The sequence below is a fragment of the Heptranchias perlo genome, chromosome 33, assembly GCF_035084215.1.
Source record: "Heptranchias perlo isolate sHepPer1 chromosome 33, sHepPer1.hap1, whole genome shotgun sequence".
NCBI classification, from domain to species: domain Eukaryota; kingdom Metazoa; phylum Chordata; class Chondrichthyes; order Hexanchiformes; family Hexanchidae; genus Heptranchias; species Heptranchias perlo.
This window is the reverse complement of record NC_090357.1, coordinates 6,746,062-6,760,937: the sequence shown is the minus strand read 5'-3', so window position 1 is coordinate 6,760,937 and position 14,876 is coordinate 6,746,062. Positions and strand designations below refer to the sequence as shown.

The following is a 14,876-nucleotide window of genomic DNA, read 5'->3' as shown; positions in this document are numbered from 1 at the left end:
TAATTTCAAGCCTGGCAATTGAATTAATACACCTTCCAAAGTATTGCACAGCTTGTCTATTTTTGTACCCTTGAGCAATGTAGCTTCAAGGTACCATAAACCGCATACAAGGCTGAGCTTAATACGTGTCAGGTAATGAAGATATGAGGTTTGACTTTTAAATTCCACTCTGCAAGGGACAACAGAAATGTAATGCAATAAATAAGAAATGCACAGATTTCTTCATCGCAGTCATACAGGATTTAAATATTTCCCACAGGGTTGGGGGAAGGTGCTATTTTTCTCACATAACTAATTCTAAAGTATTCTGGAAGTATCTATTTAAATATAGGGCAAAAGAACTAAAGCAATCTCAGGGTAACTTTTTCAGTAGCATACAGTCTACTCACCTTAATTCAATTGTAAACAATTTTACAACACCAAGTTATAGTCCAGCAATTTTATTTTAAATTCACAAGCTTTTGCAGGAAGGAGGAAGCCTCCGAAAGCTTGTGAATTTAAAATAAAATTGCTGGACTATAACTTGGTGTTGTAAAATTGTTTACAATTGTCAACCCCAGTCCATCACCGGCATCTCCACATCATGACCTTAATTCAAAGTTGTTTACTTTGAATTATCTGTTAATTCAACTTGAAAGTGCAAAAAAGGCCTGTTTTCTTAAAATTGCTGAATTCAAGCTAAATTTTTTAAAGCCTGGTTTGATCTCCGCTGTTGTTCTGCTGTCCTTTCGACTATCAATCTCTCTGGTTAACCAATACACAGAATAATGGTGCTCAGAAGAAACTAAATAGCAGTAATCCCATTGAGAACTTCAGATGGCATCATGAGCTGTGAAAGGAAACCTCTTGTGGTATATAACCATCTAAGGGTCTTGCAAGTAGCACCATTCTGTGGTACAGTGTGGCTTATTTCCTTCATCTGAGATGTAAGCTCTACAGTACCTCAAAAGATACTTCAAAGCAAAAGGAATTTGTTTCAGTTTCTGATTGTGCTTAGAAACATTTACAAGAAAAAAGATAAACTTCTGGATAATAATTCACAATAAATAAATAGTAAGTATTTGACAAACTATCGCTGCCATTACCCTCAATATTCATTCTGGCTAAGTCTAAGCAGATTAAAGGGCAACAGAGGTTAATGTGGTTAAATGTAGATATAAAGAGGATTTGGGATAGACAGAAGACTTTTAAAATATAAAAGGAATTGGCAGATAAAAATATTAGAGAAGCCAAAAGAAACATTGGATGTAAAATTGCTGAGAACATCAAGAAACAGTAAAGGATTTTACAAATATATATGCTGTAAATAAAGTGGGGAAAGTTTTGGACTAATTAAGGTACTAGTAGAAATATGGAACTCAGACAAAATAAATCCCAGAGTTATTCCTCTCCATTTTTCTATCGTAAATTCCTAAATCCACATTTATTATGGAAACCGCCTATGCACACTTGTAATGCTGTAATTACATCCTCCCCCACAGTGCAGTCACTGCAGCCCCACCACTGGCAGAAAGGAGTAATATATGACTAACTTGTGACTGAATTATGTCTGCGTGGCACTGCCAATTATCTTCTGACCTGACCTCCCCATCCTCTTCTGAAGATTACACTCGGTCTTGATTCCTCAGGCCCGATAATAACTCGAGCCGGGAGGAGAGCGAGGGAAGGATTTGCAGACGGGAAACCCAGAAGTAAGGGTTGCCCGCAGGCCTTTCTGAATTTAACCACAGGACCTGTTTTAAAATTACCTCAACAGGTTTCCCGCCCGACAGCCAGCCAGATTTCACAGGTTGGCTATCTATCGGGCTGGAAAGCAGCCGGGGAATGGATGACAGGTTAGTCTGACAGTGCACCGGGGCGGGGGGAGGGGGAAAGGAATCGAACATCAGAGGAAGTGGGGGGGTCGGACATCGGTCGCAGGGGGTAAGCAGAGAAGCTCGGGAGTAGCACCCCTGCTCCCCCTGGCCCACAGGCAGTGCTGTAAATGCACTTACCTGATGGATCCAGCCTTTCTCACCTCCTTTCATCTGCCGGGTTTCCCATGGCCCAGGAAACCTGGCCTGCAGGCGTAAAAAATAAAATTTTACTTAAAATCGAGGCACGTAGCCTCCTTAAAAATTTTTTAGTGACTGACTCGCCTCCGTTAAAACTGGAAGTGGGTGGGTTGGAGTTGGGTTGCCTATATTTTTATATTTAACCCTCTACCCGCCCTGGGAGGTTAAAATGACCCTCCTCATGTGTAACGCCACAGCAGTTATGAAAAGATTTCTGCTTTTAAAATAGACAATATATATTATCTGGACAACACACAAGGGCTCAAGAAGATGGGGACTGAAATTAGTGCAGTTTTAACTCGACCTGCAGAGGCTCCTAAACTTGGGAGAGATGCTGGAAGATTGAATGTTGACTCGCCCACATGATCATTGCTCATGTGAGAGGACCTGGACAATGAGCTATTGAAATGTTGGGGTCTTCACATTCAAGCCCGGTTCTGTCCTCAACTGATGTCCACACATGCATCTTCCAGCTTGAGTCACTGCATAGTGATGAGTTGAAACCCAGGTTGATTTTTCCCTCCCTAGCCTGAGAAGCTGAAGGCAATTGTAGTTCTCTACTGCCACGATGGCTCAGACCAACTAACTCAGCAAACATTGGGAATCAAACTTGGGACTTTCTAATCAGTGGCTCAGTGACACAGTGCCTTTACCAACGGGGCTATCATGAGAGTTTGACTGGTGTTTTCATGGATTTATTAACATTATAGACATGGAGATGAAATTCACATACGCCTAGATTTTCAAAAAGTCTTTGACAAGGTTCCACAGATAATTAATGGGTATGGTTAAAAAAAAAATCACGGGGAAAAAGAAATAAAATGATGGTATTGCCTTATAAAGAAACAGTGGGTAACCACTATGAACAGACATCAGTCTTAGGACACTAGTATGCTGCAATATTATACAAAAAAAGTACTGCAGACAAAATCTCCAAGTTTGGGAAAATAGGACCCAGGGCAAATAATGAGAAACAGCCAGATTCAGGGAAATACTGAAAGTCTTGTATGCCTGACATCTGGACACAACCTCTACAATCCAAGATCTTATATATAATGTGAACCACAGATTGGATTTGCAGAAGAGTATACAGCCTGAGCAGAAGAGTCCATTTGCAAACACTTGTGTTCTCCTGCATGTCCAGATCCAGGTTTTTCAGGCTATTAAGTGACACAGCAATAAATCTGCATTATTATACAAAACCTAAAAAATGAAAACATCAAGTCATTACAATTGAAAATAAATAAAGCATTTTATGCACACTTCAATCAGTTATACCTTTGGCAGAAAGCATGGTGACCCCCCACCACCACAGTTTTTGGTACTTTGTACATAAGATGCTAAATAATCAGTTGGGTTACTTAGAAAAATACTGGGTAGAAAATACTTTATTGCTAACTGTAACAGATTCAAATTAATTACCATTATAGTTTATGAAATAGGTGCCTTGCAAGAAGGGGTTTTGGGGCTGGTTTATACATCAGATAGAATATTATTTCACTGTACCGTCTAAAAACTACAGTGAAACTACCGTTAGGAGAGCTCAGTTTCTCAAAAGTGGTAGACTTTGATTTGATTGTTTTCATCCAATCCGAGCTGGATTAAACCTTGTGTGGAGGGAGTCCTGCTTGTTCTTGTGAAGAGAGGACTGACATGTACATAAAGGAAAAGTAACAAGATTTGATATCTGTTTGAGATAGCTGTTTCTGCGATTTTGCTGCGCACAAAATGACGGTTATGTTTGTCTACATAGCAATAACAGTCGCTGCATTTACAAGTGGGTTAAGAGCTTGAAGAGGTTTCTGAGAGACATTATAAGGCGCTATATAAATGCAAGTCTTTCTTCTAGAATCTCCTCCACCCAAAAAAAAACTCGAATATTTATATTTTGTTTGTGTTTCAAAACATATCCCTAATTGTCCAAATTGGAAACTTCACGATAGTAATTAAGGAAATTTTTACCCATCTCATTGTCAATGAGGGAGTCACACTATTAATAGCCCTGGAAATAAAACGGAAAAAGCATTTTCATATCACCTTTAGAATCCTATTATTTAACATTTTAGTCCTGCTGAAGTCATTAGAAGAACTGAGGAATTACTGAGCCAAACAATGTGAAGGAGCTCAACTGACAAATAGTTGAAGCATCCCGGGTTACATCTTTATTAGCTGCCTCATGCTATTAGGCTCAGTGACTCCTCCAAGCCACCAGTGCAGATTAACTCAAATAAAAACAAACACAAAGCAGCTTAATTCTTTTTAAGCGTGCAACAAAGTGACACACCTATACAGGGGTTTAAAAAAAAGTGGTTCAACAAAGCTTCATGTCTATAGTACCTTCCATACCATGTAGTTCCTGGATTCAGGAAGATTACTCTGAGGAAGCATCAAGTGGAGGTCAAGCTTTAGTGGGCATTACAATGTCCCTACAATTGTACAAGACCTGAAAATAAAAATAAGTCTGCATTTGGAAATAATTAAAACTTGTGCCTTTTTTTTCATAGAATGATTCATACCCACTGCAACAGATTGTACCTGTAAGTGAGAGAGGAGAAAAATCACAGCAGTTCACTAATCGGCATTACTGCACAGTTCGTAGTGACTTTGTACAAAATAACATTTATAGCTCCCAGAAGCAGCGTCACATGGCTACTGTTAATGCTTTACTCAGGAAGGCCAGGGAAAATGGGGCAGGAAAAAGCCTCAAAAAGAGAGATTCGTACCATCATGGCAACTCTCCCCGAAAAATATTTGATTTAAAAATTACCAATGGTTACCGTTACTCTTTGAACATCCATGATGTATCACAGAGGTAATGGATCCCACGATTATCACTCTGGTGATTTTTATTCATGGGGTCCTTTTCAGTCACCTGCCAGTTTCTGCCTCACACTCTCCAACATGGGCCCATCAAGCCCTGACAGCAATGCTGCCTTCCACTCCCTGCACGGAGGCTCAGATGAATGAGGTGAATGCCATTAACAAAAAGCCCTTCTTACCTCCAAAAAAAAATTTACCAGCAGAAACAACTCATTAGGCTGGTTGGGATTAAAATAAACTCATATTGCTCTTTGGGAATGCACATGTCCAGCAGTATTCCTCTCTATCTCCAGTCTGGATCTGCCTCAGAAATCCACAATGGCTTCAGCAACAACTGACTCAGCATAAACAGCCCTTAAGGTTCACACAGGACTGCTGAACCTACACATGCAACAGTCTTGTCCCCTCCATCAACAGACTGCACTACAAGACCGACCACCAATCAGGAGACTCTCAGACCCTCCCCAATATACAGCAGTGTCTCCAGCATCTCTTCCCCATCAAGCCACAGATGGAACCGTCACTGCACAACGCAATGCAAAGCAAATACACACAGCATGCGGACTTGCCTTTCAAAAGAGATTATAGATCTTGCTTCCACACTGTTTCTTTTGGGGCATTCTATGTCCTAATAACTGTGTGTAAAGAAAATTCCCTTAGCCTCTCTCTTGTTCTTTTGGTGATGATCTTAAATTTATGCCCCCCTAGTTACTGACCAGTGGAAATAATTTTTCCCTATTTATCCATCATAATTTTGGTCACCTCTATCAGATCGCCTCTTAACCTTCTTTGTTCTGATGAAAAGGGTCCCATTTCTCTAATCTCTCCTTAACATAACTAATCCATGATTTCCCCCCAAATTTACCAAGGCAAAATTACAGCCCTATGAATAATCAAACGAACCAACTATCAGAAAAAGAATGTGCCCATTAGGATAAAAAAAGTTAAAGAAATGCCTTCAAGATAAACATAGGAACATAGGAATAGGAGTAGGCCATTCAGCCCCTCGAGCCTGCTCCACCATTTGATAAGATCATGGCTGATCTATGATCTAACTCCATATACCTGCCTTTGGCCCATATCCCTTAATACCTTTGGTTGCCAAAAAGCTATCTATCTCAGATTTAAATTTAGCAATTGAGCTAGTATCAATTGCCGTTTGTGGAAGAGAGTTCCAAACTTCTACCACCCTTGTGTGTAGAAATGTTTTCTAATCTCACTCCTGAAAGGTCTGGCTCTAATTTTTAGACTGTGCCCCCTACTCCTAGAATCCCCAACCAGCAGAAATAGTTTCTCTCTATCCACCCTATCTGTTCCCCTTAATATCTTATAAACTTCGATCAGATCACCCCTTAACCTTCGAAACTCAAGAGAATACAACCCCAATTTGTGTAGTCTCTCCTCGTAACTTAACCCTTGAAGTCCAGGTATCATTCTAGTAAACCTACGCTGCACTCCGTCCAAGGCCAATATGTCCTTCCGAAGGTGCGGTGCCCAGAACTGCTCACAGTACTCCAGGTGCGGTCTAACCAAGGTTGTGTATAGCTGCAGCATAACTTCTGCCCCCTTGTACTCTAGTCCTCTGGATATAAAGGCCAGCATTCCATTAGCCTTATTGATTATTTTCTGCACCTGTTCATGGCACTTCAATGATCTATGTACCTGAACCCCTAAGTCCCTTTGGACATCCACTGTTTTTAACTTTTTACCATTTAGAAAGTACCTGTTCTATCTGTTTTTGATCCAAAGTGGATGACCTCACATTTGCCTACACTGAATTCCATTTGCCACGGTTTTGCCCATTCACCTAATCTATCAATATCCCTTTGTAATTTTATGTTCTCATCTACACTGCTTACAATGCCACCAATCTTTGTGTCATCGGCAAACTTAGATATGAGACTTTCTATGCCTTCATCTAAGTCATTAATAAATATTGTGAATAATTGAGGCCCCAAGACAGATCCCTGCGGGACTCCACTAGTCACATCCTGCCAATGTGAGTACCTACCCATTATCCCTACTCTCTGTCACCTTTCACTCAGCCAACTTCCTAACCAAGTCCATACTTTTCCCTCGATTCCATTGGCTTCTATCTTAGCTAACAGTCTCTTATGTGGGACTTTATCAAATGCCTTCTGGAGGTCCATATAAATAACATCCATTGACATTCCCCTGTCCACTACTTTAGTCACCTCTTCAAAAAATTCAATCAGGTTTGTCAGGCACGACCTACCTTTCACAAATCCATGCTGGCTCCCTCTGATTAACTGAAAATTCTCGGGGTGTTCAGACATCCTATCCTTAATTATAGACTCCAGCATTTTCCCCACAACAGATGTTAGGCTAACTGGTCTATAATTCCCTGGTTTTCCTCTCTCTCCTTTCTTAAAAAGCAGAGTGACATGTGCAATTTTCCAGTCTAGAGGGACAGTTCCTGAATCTAGAGAACTTTGAAAGATTATAGTTAGGGCATCTGCAATGTACTCATCTACTTCCTTTAAAACCCTGGGATGGAAACCATCTGGTCCTGGGGGTTTGTCACATAAAGCTACAGACACAATGATCATTAACTACCAGAACAAGGAATGAAGTAGGCAAAAGAAAAGATTAATTTCACGAGCCATACCTTTAAACCTATGATTTCTTTTAACTAATTATGTGTAGAAAACTGGAGATACTGCTGAACTGAGCACAGCCTAGCTGGACTAACGCCAGTATATAGTGAAGCCCATCTCTGCAATAACTCACTCATCATCCAGCCACTTTTTCATGTGATAAAAATAAATATCATTGTTTAAAATATAGATTTAAAAAATATATATTATTCTCTGTGCAATTCCAACTCTGTTCTCATGCCCTCAATCCTCTGGGTATATTTTTTGACATCTTTCATTTCTATGAGCCATGGATTAACTCAGCAACAGATGCTGGCGTGCTTTTTCCCCTCTTCTGATACCACAACAGCTGCTACTCCCCCGCTACTACAGAAATATTTCACATTGGTTTTAAAAACTCTGCTCCTTAGCTTAACAGTGTCATAAATAACCAAGGATTGGCACAAATAAATACCAGCATTTTGTGCTGTGTTACCTGTATTGAATCAAGTTCTTAAATTAATTCTTTACTTAATAGACATTTTATTTTAAGTGAACAGACTCCATGACCTTTCAAATGATTCACATCTCTGGACCTAATGAGCCCTAGTATTTTTCAAAGGATACATTTTTGGGTCCTTTTTGAAACTTTCCAGCCACTTCTTATTAGCATCGATCATCCCTTGAATGGAGCTTCTGTCCCCTTGTGTAATCTTGGAATGGGATTGGTGTAACATTTTCACCTGGTCACTGTGAGAAATAACATTTAATAAATGAATGCCAACAAAACAGTAATTGAAAATTGAGATCTACCATAAAAATATCGGTTGTACAAATTTACCTTCTTCATTATTGAGTACAAAAAGATAAAAACAGGAAAATAACATCTTAAGGCATGTTGATGACTCACCCCATTACCCTTCTTGCCAGTTGATACTTCACTGTGCCCATTACCTAGGTACTGTTTTTTTTTTATCATTGCAGATTTGGATTATTAGGTTCCCATTTCAATTGACCCAGAAGCTTACTGTTCCAAATTAGGATTGCTTTGATGCATGTGCTCTGGTCCTTAACAGAATAAGCACTCAACACAGAAATGACCAACTGTAAAATGGCTGCATAGCAAGGTTAAGCAGCTTTCCTAGGTGGTTTCACAACAGTACTTATTGTAGGCACATCTGAATAGTAAGCGGCTGATGTAGTCCCTGGTATCAAATCTGTGGAAGTGGATTAAAAGAGCACCATAGGCATGTGTGTTTTTCTCCCCCCTTTTCTCTTTTTTCTGCAAATTTTCTACCCTCTCCTTCACTTAAGGCACTGACCCCTTCTTAGGGTACAATTATATTGCCACCGGTCACTGTCTTGCAACTCGCCCAAGTTTTGACTCTAGACAATTTTTGGGGGGGGGGGTAATTTTAACCTAACTCGCCAGGCGGGAAATCAGGAATTGGGTGGAGCGCCAGTTTTACGCCTTGTCCAATATTACTCTCCATTGACTTCATTGGAGAGTAAAATCAGGCGAGGTGTAAATTCAGCGTTACATCTGATCTCGTCAGTTTCCCGATTGGCGGGTTAGGTTAAAATTGCCCCCTTAGTGGGGTCTAATTTACTGAAGGAACCATCACAGCCAGGCCTGATCCTGCTCACACATGTGCACTGTTCAGCAATGTTTACATACAATTTACTCTCTCAAACATGTTTACAAGTAGTCGGTGAGCTTTCACTCCATATTCCAGCTTGCATCTTACAGTTCCAACACTTCCTGCTCTTTCACTGAATAACAATCAGGAGTAGGAAGCCTGACCAATCTCTCCCTCCTAACCCAGGAACGCTGAGGCCAGTTACAGTACCCTTATAGCTGCCCTTCTGAGCCACATCAGCAATGACTGCAGTAGACCATTCTGGTCTATAATGTCCAGGACTCCGACCACTTGTTCGAGGAAATTCTGACTAAGGGTCCACCACCCAATCTGTTAACCTGCCTTTTCTCTTTTCAGATGTGGGTAGAACTGCTGTGTACTTCCAACAATTTCTATTACAATAGTTACTTTTTAACAAATTAAGAAAAAATAACTTTTTTTTAATATAGATCAGTGTGAAATATATAGTCAACATGTACGATGCAATGTTCAGTGTTGTGTTGATGAGACACCCTGGGGATTCTGTTACAGGTAATCCAAATGGGGACAAAGGCACAGAGAGAATGTTTCAGCAGAGGCTGGTGAGAGGAGATAAAGACTGTGAAATCATGTTACAGAAAGAAAAGGGTGGTCACAGGCTGCTTAGCACAGATGAAACAGCTCCAAGGTTCTAGAGGATTTCACCAGTGCTGAGCACTGCTGCCAGTTTGACTAACATACCACATGGGATTGAAGGTGGGCAGTGAAGAGGTAACCAAAAAAAGGAATGAAAGAGCAGGAAGAGAGCGCAGGAAGCTGGAAATGCAAGATACAAGCTGGGGCATGGAGTGGAAGCTCATTGACACATGCCTACATGTAAATATGTTTGAGGATAAATTATATGTAAACTAGGATGTATGCAAACAGTCTATCTTGTATTGAGGCTGTTGTGAAAAGGATCAAGACAGGAAAAGCATACACAACCTACTTTTGCATGCATCTAAATTTTAGTCGACCGCACTTGTATGCAAAAAAAGTATGTGCATAAAACTGTCAAGTAACATAGCAAATCTCATCATACATTCATGAATAGAGTCACAAGTTACATATCGTTGTAAAGATAAATTAAAAAGTGTAGGTCAGATTATATTCAGATGATTGTTAGTCTTGAGATTTTAGCACAAAAGAAAATACAGAGCTGAGATATGGCATCACTATCCTACAGAATACTTCCATAAGGCCAAGGTTGGTTATTTCTGTGTCTGAAAAATCTGCCAGCAAGCTGAAGAGTGTGTGCAGATTCTGTGATGTGCAAAATTCTTGTCCCCTAGAGCTAATCTTGCTCATCTACGTTTCTATTGGCAACAGCCTTGGAAAACTGACATTTAAGGGGGGAAAAAAACAACAAAAATATAAAGAACAAAATATACTATTTCTGAACACTTTGTGAGGCTGATATTTAGCAATTGGAACACTAATTAAATCTGTGGATTAGCTGGAAGGACGCTGACTGTATTGGTCAGTTATTGCTTGCGTTTGTGCTGTCTAATGCTGCTGGCAAATTACTGTTTGCATATCACCTAGGCTTTCTGAGAACTAGGGTGCCGTATTATTTGCTTCACAAGCAGCCAGATGACAGGAATTATTCAAATCATTTTTACTGGAAAAGGGATCATAGTTACACAAATTTGGTTGAATAGGTTCCTTGTACAAGAAGTGTTCACAAGAAACTTCTGCCCTCTTTCACATCAGGTGACAAAGAGGAGAGGAAGTTGGGTGCGCACTAGGGTTTTGAGCAAAACATGACCAATGCCGGATTGGAAGACTATGATGGCATTGTGACCTCACGTGCTACAGGGTCAGCTTAAATGTGTAAACTGTATGGGGCAGAAATTAGTCTGGGTCCATTCCAAAAAGCCACCACTTATTAAAAAAATGCACTTATTAATGTGGAACATCTACATGAGTAAACTTCTGTACCATCTCAGGGTTAAGATTTCAACAAAAGTTCAAAACCCTACACAGAACCAAAGAACCTTCATTCATTCAGATTTTTTTTGAAGGTCGATCTATTTTTCATTTTGGTGAAGAAATTTTCTCCCATGATTACAAACACTATGTCACAGCCTAATAGCACAGCAATGAACTCTTGCTTTTAAGTCTCCTGGATGGGCCAGCACCTTAATCCGCTAATTACGGTTCTATGAGTTGTTGTCTGTAGTTGAATTAGACGTTAGCTCAGCAGAATGCTTCAACATTGGGGAGAGAGAAACTCCAAACATGGAGCATCATGGCCAAGACTACTAGAGGGGTCTGGAGGTTAGACTTCACAACCTTCTTGGGTGAAAGATGATGCAATGAAGTCAGAAGCATGTTGGAGGACACAATCAGCCAATCCTGCTACCCAAGTACAGTGAAGTTTTAACAAATTTTAACCGGTTGACTAAATAACCACAAAGCCGAAGAAATTTTCCTTAGATACTAAGCTCTCACCTTGCGGAAACATATCCCAACCGGCTCTCAAGGGGTGTAGGACTTCTACTTAGTGTTGGTATTCCTCCTGGCCACAAGAGAAAATTATCAGATTAAAAACAAAAGCAATCAACACTATAACCAAATGACCTCAAGTCTATTGAGCTGAATATGAAAATCCGGTTTGACAAATCCTCGATAATTTTCTTTTCCTGAAGTTACTGTATACTTTATCCACTCTCTCTCATTTAAGGTTTCCTGTTTCACACTTCATTCCATGTGCAAGAAGATGGGCAGGTGACCTGCCTCCAGATCTCTGCCAAAGCCATTATGTACTTGTATTTTTTTCATTGGCAAATCGCCATAATACAGCACACTGTCAAAGCTAAAAACAGTAAGAGAGTAGACAAGGTAAATCCAGAAGTATTGATTGGATTTTGAAAGATTTTCCTGTCCATTGATTTCAATGGATGGAAAATCATGGGAGGCACACCCATTATCATCGGATATGTACTGGGTTGCATGATAGGCCCTGCCAGTGGCACTGGGGCTTGTAAAATTTACCCTACAGTCTCTGCTTCAATCACCACTTTCGGCAAAGTATTCAATGTTCTAATAACCCTCTGTGTGAAAAAACATTCTTCTAAATTTCAACTTTATCCTGCCATTGATAATCCTGAGTCTATGCCACCTTGTTACTGATTCACCAACCATTGGAAATAACCATTCACTATTTACCCTCTCAAAACCATTCATAATTTTGAAAACCACAAGAATCAGCCTTGATCACTCTATTGCTTTGCTGCTCTTGGTACCATTCCCACCATGGTACTTCTACGTAAAAAGTCTTAATAAGAAAGCATTTTTAATTCTCTTTGCTATACAATCTCTCCTTACAAATGTGTGGTGTCAACTAAGAGGATAAATCCTTGGACTGTTCATCAAATAGTTTAGCTAATAAAAGTTATAAACACATTCACAAATAATTTGCTGCAACAAATTCTAACTATGCACATATGGAACAGAGCAAACTCTGTTTGCATAAAACGTTTAGGCTTAAAACGCATAAAAACATGCTTTGTGTCAGTTCGAGCTAGGTTTAACAGTTGAGTGCAAATCTCTCACAGTGGAGACCATGATTTGAATCTCAGCCTCATCTGCAATTTGAATTTGGTTACTCTGTCTATAAGGAAGTATCAGTCGCTGTCAGGCTGTTCTGTAGAAACTAACTTCATAGTAGTGCAGCTCTCCATTTCTGAAGGAAGACCTGTTCTCTTCCCCAAAAAATTAAACAAAAGAGCAGTTAGAGTTATCCTACTCCATCAGTACAGTGTTTCCGATTGCAATCGCTGACCAGTCCATTACTTCAGACCTCCCCAACCTCATGGCAGATAAAATGTAACAGAACTACGGGAATAAAAGTCACAAACAATTTAAGAATGAAATATTTTGTCAAAAGGGTTAAAATATATTTGGTAACAAGCCTCAAGGATTAATAAATATCAAAAAGATTAAAGATTAACATCTAACCTGGGAAGTACTTGCGCCACTTCTCACTTAGTGCATCATCCACAGATTGAGCTGTGGGAAGGTGGAAGGTGGTATTTGTTCCTCTGTTCCAACTCCATTGCGAAGGCAAGGGAATGCTGTTGGAGGAAAGCAAAGACCCACTAGTCTGGGCCCTTGTCAAGGAAGTGTACACAGACAAAGGCACACTGTTACTGGGAGGAGGGACACTGAGAGTCTGTGCTGTAGAAAAAAGCGGTGACTGCTGCATCCCCAGTGATCCAAGAACACAGAGAACACTGTTAAGGTCGTTGGTAATTTTCTGAACGGAGTCGCTGAGGTACTGTACGTTGGCATGTTGAGCAAGTGGCAACTCCGCCTTTAACTCTGCTGTAAAAAGAATATAGGTTAATTCAAAAAGTTCAAGTATTGAGATTTAAAATTCTTATATATAACTATTTTTGTTGAAAGCCACTTCCTCAATTGTTCCACGAATTTATCCGAAGAGCTATCAGGAAAGATCACAGGTATGGAATCCCCTCTCTGTGCTGAATTAGCTGATCTCAACTGGTGCATCACAATTGGCCATGGTACCCTGGGTTCATGAGGAGAGTCTGTCAGGGTACCGCCACCTGATCACTATCCAGTAGCTACTGGCTAGTTACAGTGGTCTATTGGCAAAGCAGGTCATCTGCACTCATGGAAAGCCAAGGATAGATAAAAGGTCAACAAAGCAAAAATGAAAGGGTAAAACAGTTCTAAAACAACGATCGTACTACAGACCTGCATAAACATGCAAAGCGATACATTAAAAACACAACTAGAATGAGTGGGGAAAAATTGTTGTAGTATTTGTTTTTGCGCTCACTTTTCTGCTGAGGTGAATCAATGCTGACAATGCTGCTGATATCATCGGAGTCTGTAAGGTCAAAGGTTACAGCTTTCTTGCCCCCTGTACCTTTCGGTATATCTTCATCTGAAAGCTAATGGATTAAAAAGTTTAAATTCACCCTTGGATCCACAGCAAGCAAACATTTAAAAATATAGTTTCTGTGGTATATGCTCAGTTGGCTGATCTCAGTCAGGGTGGCAGTTAGGGGTACTACACCCCTGGGTTAGAGAGGGAATAACTGGCCAGGTTGCCCAATTGCAATGGGAAGTATACATTTGGACAACAGGTGGGGACAGGACTGGGCTTAGCTCTGATGTTAATACCGCATCATCATGCTCACATTCACTGTGGAGGCTCATGCATGAAGAGCGTCCATTTGCGCAAAGCTGGAAAACGGTACCACAGCAAATAATCAGGAAAAGGAGAAGAAAATGGCAGAAAAAATATTTTCAAATACTTATTCGTGGGGGAAGGGAAATGCAGGGAATAAATAAACCTTTCTATGAGATGCTGGTGATTCTGATTCAATATCAATCTTGTAATTTAATTTTTCCAAAGCTTTTCTGTACATAAATAAATTTGCAAGAGCAGCAACTGGCAACTTCCCTCAGGTGTTCCCTCCCCATGAAAGCCTGTGCACACACTTAGCAACCCTCCCCCAGGAATTGGGATTTTACAAATATGGATTTATGGGGGTGAGCCCATATCCTACCCCCACTCCATGGTTCACCCAAGTGAGCTGTCTTCAAAAGGAAACCCACCCCTTCAACAAGAGAAGATTCCAGTTGATTAAGCTTTTCCTCCTTCTTTCGTAGTAACAGCTGCCCCTTCCTCATTGTTGACTTCATCTCATCCAGGTGCTGGGCTTCCTAAAGCAATGCAGAAGAACATGAGTAATGAGCCAAGTACCCAAACG

At 40.3% G+C, this 14,876-nt stretch overlaps 1 protein-coding gene across 7 annotated transcripts in view; it reads right to left on the bottom strand.

Annotated features, from left to right (window-relative positions):
• Positions 1–1,285: 1,285 nt before the first annotated feature.
• LOC137301436 (centrosomal protein of 164 kDa-like) overlaps positions 1,286–14,876 on the bottom strand; it is a 133,668-nt gene continuing 120,077 nt past the window's right edge. For 3 of the 7 annotated variants that reach the window (XM_067970937.1, XM_067970938.1, XM_067970934.1), the window contains 6 exons: positions 14,722–14,829; positions 13,937–14,051; positions 13,093–13,458; positions 11,584–11,650; positions 8,099–8,221; positions 1,286–3,702 (listed from right to left, as the gene is read on the bottom strand). In XM_067970937.1, the coding sequence (XP_067827038.1) occupies positions 3,606–3,702; positions 8,099–8,221; positions 11,584–11,650; positions 13,093–13,458; positions 13,937–14,051; positions 14,722–14,829 (876 nt within the window). In that variant the 3' untranslated portion in view covers positions 1,286–3,605. The remainder of the gene's footprint in view (positions 3,703–8,098; positions 8,222–11,583; positions 11,651–13,092; positions 13,459–13,936; positions 14,052–14,721; positions 14,830–14,876) is intronic. The other 4 variants (XM_067970933.1, XM_067970935.1, XM_067970939.1 and 1 more) reach the window with 2 other exon arrangements.